The following is a 6,637-nucleotide window of genomic DNA, read 5'->3' on the forward strand; positions in this document are numbered from 1 at the left end:
TCTAAATTTTGTCTCTGTACCTATATCCTTTCATGAGTATTTTGTTCCTTATTCTAAGGAGGAATGAAGTATCCACACGATGGTCTTCCTTCTTGGTTCTTGTGGGAACAGAAAGAGGAAAAAGTGCACAGGAGAGAGAAACAATCAGAAGGTGCTAGATAAATAAGATGTATATACTCATTTTGTTCACTAGATTGTCTATACAAGACGTAAAGGTTTATACTAAAACTTCTCTGTTAGCAGTTTTGTTTAAGGGTCTGCCCTCACTTTTGATGCTTGCATGAGGTTTGGTATAAACAGGATCTGAAGATTAAATTATTCCAGCAAAATGTAACAGACTCTTGTAGGTAGACACAGTTCACATTTACATTAAACTATAAGCTTATTTATTGTAGAGTTTTGTTCAGATCCTTTAAAATAAGTCATTTTAAATGTCTTAGACTTTTGTGAATATTGGCTTGATTTATAATAGTTTGATAGTTGAAATTATCTGTTTTCATCTGTTTTAGTTGTAAACATTCATTTACATGGATGTTTTCAATATAAATTAAAGTTTAAAACTCAAAATTTGAAGCTATTATAACTGTTGTCTTTGTAATTTTTAAACCATTCTTTGTAAGATGCTTATAGTGTGAGTATTGCATGATTTGACTGCGCTTAGCAAGTCTTATTTTCTGAATATATTTTTGGGCTGTGGTATAGTGTTTTAGATCAAAATTCCTCAGTATAACAATGCAGATAAATATTACCCTTCCAGAAATGATCTCCTTGAGAAGTTATATGTTTATTCTAATACATTAGACACTACTCACTTTATAGAACTTCCTGTGGGTTGTCTGCTAACAGAAATTCTAAGTCATTTCTACTACATGAATTTCATGATTTATACAACAAAGAGCAAAGTGTAAGTTGGTTTCTGAGACAATCTTTTATGAAATACTTCTTAGATAGGTTTAAGTAATTTTTGACAATATATTAGATCCTTCATTATATGTTTCCAAGTTACTGGGTAGCTAGCAAATGTAGTTAAGGATTAGTGAGTTAAGACCTGTCAATCATACAGTCTCATCTTGCCTCCTGTTCCTTGTTTTAAGTGTGCGTGCGTGCATGTGTGTGTGTGTGTGTGTGTGTGTGTGTGTGTGTGTGTGTGTGTGTCTGGGGACGGCTTTTATTTTTTTTAGTTTTGATTCAGTGTTGAATATTGTGATGTAGTTCACATTATTGCCAACTCCAGCAGGTGCTACATGTTAGGTGGAGAATTTGGGTTCTGGGTTTATTTTGTAGCCCACCTAACTGTCTCTGAATGTAATGATAGAATAACTTCCATATCCCAAACACAAATAGGTACTGTATGTCTCAGTGGTGTTCCTATGGCTTTCTAAGAATTAGCATTTCATGTATAATTTTTTTTCATCTCAACAATGTTTTGTTATTCCTTTTCTTTATAAAACTTTGTTATTGCTTTCTGTTACTAAATTGGCTGGTTAGAAATCTTTGCTATCTCGAAGGTTAAGCTCAGTGGATTATCAATGAACTGGCCACATTTCTGATAAGTGTGGAACTGTGTTGTTCCTTCTTTTTTTTTTTTTTTTTTTTTTTTTTTTAACAGTTCCATAAAACAGGTGCAATCTTTTTGCCATCTCGTGCACCAAAGCCTATATCTCAAAAGGGTTAAATCTCTGACCTAATATTAATACAGACACAGGATTCTCACTCAGCCTGAACACCACTGTCACATGGTATCTGTCCTAGTTAGCTTGAACTGTCAGATTTACATACCTTCCTGTTATCTGAGAGAAAAACCTCTTGAGAATTTTACCAGATCAGACTGAACTATGGGCATGNCTGTGGGGGGTTGTCTTGATTTTGAATTAAATCCAGGAGAAGCCAGCCCACCATGGACAGTACTATCCCTCAGCGGATGACCCTGGGCTGTGTTAGAAAGCAGGCTGCGCATGAATGAGTCTGTGAGCAAGCCAGCTAGCATCAACTTCCATGGTTCTTGCTTTACTTCCTTGGTCTTGACTAAATTTCCAGGTGAGAAATAGAGCAGTGTGGAATACCAAGCAGTCATGTTTCTGCCTCACTTCTCTCCAAAATGGACTATGAGCTGGAAGTACAGACGAAATAAATCCTTTCTTGCCCAAAAAAAAAAAAAAGAAAAAAGAAATCTTTGCTAATTTTTTTTTTAGTTGTTGATGGTAATACTAAATATCATGATATATAATATAACTATGACTTATACAGTATGAGCATTTACATTTTATTAATAGTTAAAAACTTTCTTACTATTTTGTTATATAAGTAGATAATTAAATAAGTATGTTTTCTTAGTTATTAAGAAAAAGCATAGCATGTGCCTGTCTAGTGATTCTACCACTCATGTGAGTCTTAAATTGTGTCTTAATAACAAAAAAACATAGATAAGCCAGCTTGCCAAATTCTAACTTCTTTATGTGGTGATGTTTTGAACAAGATTTATCACAGTACATATATACAATTTTTGGACTTTTGGCTACTTTTCCCATCTTTTCATACTACAGGCTTTGTTTTTTGGGAGTCTGTGCTGTTTATGTAAGAGGAAGTTCAAAAAATGAAGGATATGTGGGGGTCTGTGCCATGCTGCTGCTTGGTTAATGTATCTAGTCTATGTGTGTTTAGTTCGCAGAGAAGTTTCAGGAATTTAAAGAAGCTGCTCGGCTTGCAAAGGAGAAGTCGCAGGAGAAGATGGAACTGACCAGTACCCCTTCACAGGTGGGTGTCACAGTCTGCTTTTATGTGTGAGCCTAGCTCATTTCAGAATGTCCCCTTTATGCCAAAGTGAAACTTGGAAGGATAATGGCAAAATAAATTACCAAAGTAGGTATGGAAGTACACTGCTTAATTAGTCTCTGCAGACAGAGAATATGTCAGTGTTTACAAGAATATTGTTCTAAATCAGTATTAACCCACATAAGCTTTATATACCCAGCAGTAGAAAGGCAAAAGGACAAGACGATCAACCCATGGTTTTGCCCATGTTCTTTAATGCAGGCAATAGTAAGGTAAGTTTGGCCACCTAGAGGCTACAAACAAACAAACAAACCAAAACTATGCTCATGTCCTAGAAGCTAGAAGCTGGGAAAGCCTGAAGGGAGTAGTTACAAGGCAGAAAGAGCAGAGGGAGTCTAGCTAGACTTTGAATTGAGATTTTATGGGAAAGTACAACAGTAGTTTAGGATTGACTAGTTTGAACAACTTTATTGGTTCTCCATTTCTGTTCAGGTGATGCAGACAAAGGATTATGTTACTGCAGTACAGGCCAGATAAAGAAACGTTTGATATTGACATGGCTAACTTGACATCACGGCCCCCATTTGGCCCATAGTTTCTCTTAAGAATTGGCTAGTTCTAGGGTAAATAGAATATCTAGTCAAAGCATTACAAAACAATGGATAATTGAGATGAGTAGCGGTACTTATGTGCAGACTTGACAACCTAAGTTCTCTCCCCAGAACTCACAAGGTGGCCGGAGAGACCAGCATCCTGGTCCTCTGGGCCCCACAGTCTGCTTTAGCTTGTGCATCCTGTGCATAACAGTAATAACAATTAAAAAGTCGAAACATTAGAAACACTGATCTTAAAATCTTCTTATCTCTAATTACTTGATAAGCCTCACTAAGTATAAAGGATTCATCTTTATTTTCATCAGGAGAGTTCTGCTAAGTGCTTTCCTCAAAGACTAAACCTTTACTGCAGATTGAAGCCAAGGTCCGTTCTTCCATACTTGTAGTAATCTGGGGTAACCTTGGGTGATCTTTGTTAGTTAAACTGTGTTGAATCTATTTGTCAAATGCTTTTCTACTCCAATGATTCCTTTAAGCATAAATCCACTTAAAGTTACGTGTCAGTATGTGTTCAGATATAAATCCACTTACAGTTCTGTGTCAGCGTGTGTTCGGAATTATGATTCTTTAGGTGAATGGTTTTCTTGTTACCAAAAGATTAAACACACAGCACATTCAGTAAGTGATACACACAAGTATCAATAAAGAGTAGTAGATAACAGATTACCATTGTAGTTATTTACTGTTTCTCCAGTTACAACTTAATACTATGTCTAATTAATTGTAAATGACTACAATTTTGTAAGTTAATTTCTTCTCTATAATAGAAAGAAAGTCTTTAAACATTTGCTTTTATCAAACTAATATAGACAAGGTAATCATACTTGAAAAAATGCTGTGATATAAAAATAAAGAATATTATAATTTGATCAACATTTGGGATACATTCCTAATTTCTCTTTTCAAATATTTGAAGTCTGTTAACTTACTCTATAGGAGCCAGAGAGAAAAGTAGAAAAAACAATTTCTCCTTTCTCCTCTTCCCTATATTTGTGATAATGTAATACTTCTTGTTTTCTTCTGATGAAATAGTTTAAATGTAATAAATGATGATAGTAGATGATCAAAATATTTGTTTAGTTTTTTGTTTTTGATTTTTGAGGAGGCAGACTACATTTAGGAGTATTTGGGTGTTGGGATGGGGATGTAGTATAGAGAGAGATCGCTTATATTAATGGACTCTAGGTTAGATGCCCTGTACTACAAATCAAAACAGAATGAGATGGAATGAGATGGAAGTGTAAGATGGCTCTGTGTAAAACCACAGGCTGTGCAAGCCTGGTAGCCTAAAACATCCCTGGAACCTCTGGGTGGAAGGAAAGACCCCATTCTAAACTCTAATACTTAATTTTGTAACACTCTGTGACCCTTCTCTTCCTTATTCTCTCTCTCCCTCCCTCCATTTCTGTCTTTCTCTGTCTCTCCTTTCCGTACTTCCTCCCTCCAGACCCCTCTTCTCCTTCTACCTCACAAATATACAGCAAACAATAAATTAGACTAACACACAGAACAAAATCATACACATTTTCAAGTCAGACAGAATTAATCGTTTTCTGTGACTGGGGAAGATGCTTAACCCAGGAGTGCTTAAACACCTATAGCATAGGTGTTACATCACTTACTCTAGTGAATCAGAGAGATGAGTGTGCTAAGGACAACGACAACTCATGATTAGTGGATGATGTGTGCTCAAGAGCCCAGCTTGAGTCTTGGCACTAACCTCTATTAGCTTTATAAGTTAGACAAGTAAGTGGTGGTGGTAGGGTGTGTACATGAAAATGGGAATAAGACCATCTTATAAAGACTAGCATAATAATTATAAAGTTGTCTGGCACATAATAGCTGTTAGGAAAACAGAGATGCTATATGTTTTAGGGTTTTTATTGCTTTGGTAAAACCATGACCAAAAGCCACTTGGGGAGGAAGGGTTTACTTGCTTTTCATGAATCGGGTCATAGACCATTGTGGGTAGCCAAGGCAGGGACCTGGAGGCAGCAGCTGAAGAAAAAGCCATGAGGGAACTCTGCTTATTGGCTTGCTCCTTACATCCCGTTCAACTCGCTTTCTAACATAACCCAGGACCTCTGCAGAGGTATCGCTGCCCACAGTGGATTGGGCCCTCCCACATCAATTATTAGCCAAGAAAACACCTCACATGCTTTCCTACAGGCCAGTCTAATGGAGGCAGTTGGCATCCCCTCCTCTCAGATGACTAGCTGTATTAAGTGGACAAAAGCCAACCAGTATACCATGCATCAGAGTTCTCTTGAAGACTCGTTAAAGCATGCTGCAGGTTTTAATTTACTAGGCCTAAGATGGAGCCCAGGCATTACTATCTCTGATTCCTTTTCTGGAGATACTGGTGCAACTGGCCTTATGTAAGAAATGATGCAAACAAGTCATCCCACCTCCTTCAAGACCTGAAAAGAAAGCAGTCTGCCAGCTAGACAGCAGTCCACCACTTCATGTTGCTCAACTCTTAAGTGAGGACTCTCTATACCCCAGCTTAGTATGGAGAAAGTCAAAGCTAGCGTGAGCCTGACAGGGTAATAATGTAATGAAGTCAAGTCTGTGTGGGTTGTAATAAGTCTAGATGAAGTCTAAAACAGTAGAAAGGGAGAGCTGGAGACTGTGGGGATACAGGCTCTGTTTTGTCTGTTGGAATCAAAACTAATGGTTGATCTACTAATCAAGAGTTAAGGCTGGAAGAACAGGTCTGTGACCCCAAGTACTCTGGAGGTTGAGGCAGTAGGATTGTAAAGTATGCCGGGGCTACAGACTGGCCTCAGAGAAATAAAGAAGATCCTGTCTTAAAATAACAGTATGTAAGAACCAGGGTTGAGCTGTATGTAGCTTCGTGATACAGCACTTGCTTAATGTGCAGGAGGCCCCAGATTTAGTCCCCAGTGTTGGGGGAAAATGTTAAGGAAAATGGTTGAAAGCAATGGGTCACAACTACTTTGATAAGCGTCTGTCTCCAAAAATGCTTACATTATGATTCATAACATTAGCAAAATTACAGTTATGAAGTAGCAACGAAAATCATTTTATGCTTACAAGTCATCACAACATGAACTATATTAAAGGATTGTAGCATTAGGAATGTTGAGAATCACCATTTTAAAGGATTCTTACTTAAAATTTTTATGCTAAAATTCAGTAATTTTAATTCTCCCAATATTTTTATCTAAAACCTCTGACTGCCGGGCGTGGTGGCACACGCCTTTAATCCCAGCACTTGGGAGGCAGAG

The 6,637-nt window shown here is 37.3% G+C and overlaps 1 protein-coding gene across 6 annotated transcripts in view; it reads left to right on the forward strand.

The window, feature by feature from the left end:
* Positions 1-6,637, forward strand: part of Homer1 (homer scaffold protein 1) — a 105,776-nt gene that overhangs the window by 46,120 nt on the left and 53,019 nt on the right. For all 6 annotated transcript variants that reach the window (XR_003844809.1, XR_003844810.1, XM_021208237.2 and 3 more), the window contains exon 4: positions 2,662-2,754. Coding sequence is in view for 4 of the 6 variants with exons in the window: in XM_021208237.2 (XP_021063896.1) it covers positions 2,662-2,754 (93 nt within the window). In the remaining 2 variants the exon portion in view is untranslated. The remainder of the gene's footprint in view (positions 1-2,661; positions 2,755-6,637) is intronic.

The sequence above is a fragment of the Mus pahari genome, chromosome 11, assembly GCF_900095145.1.
Source record: "Mus pahari chromosome 11, PAHARI_EIJ_v1.1, whole genome shotgun sequence".
Lineage (NCBI taxonomy): Eukaryota > Metazoa > Chordata > Mammalia > Rodentia > Muridae > Mus > Mus pahari.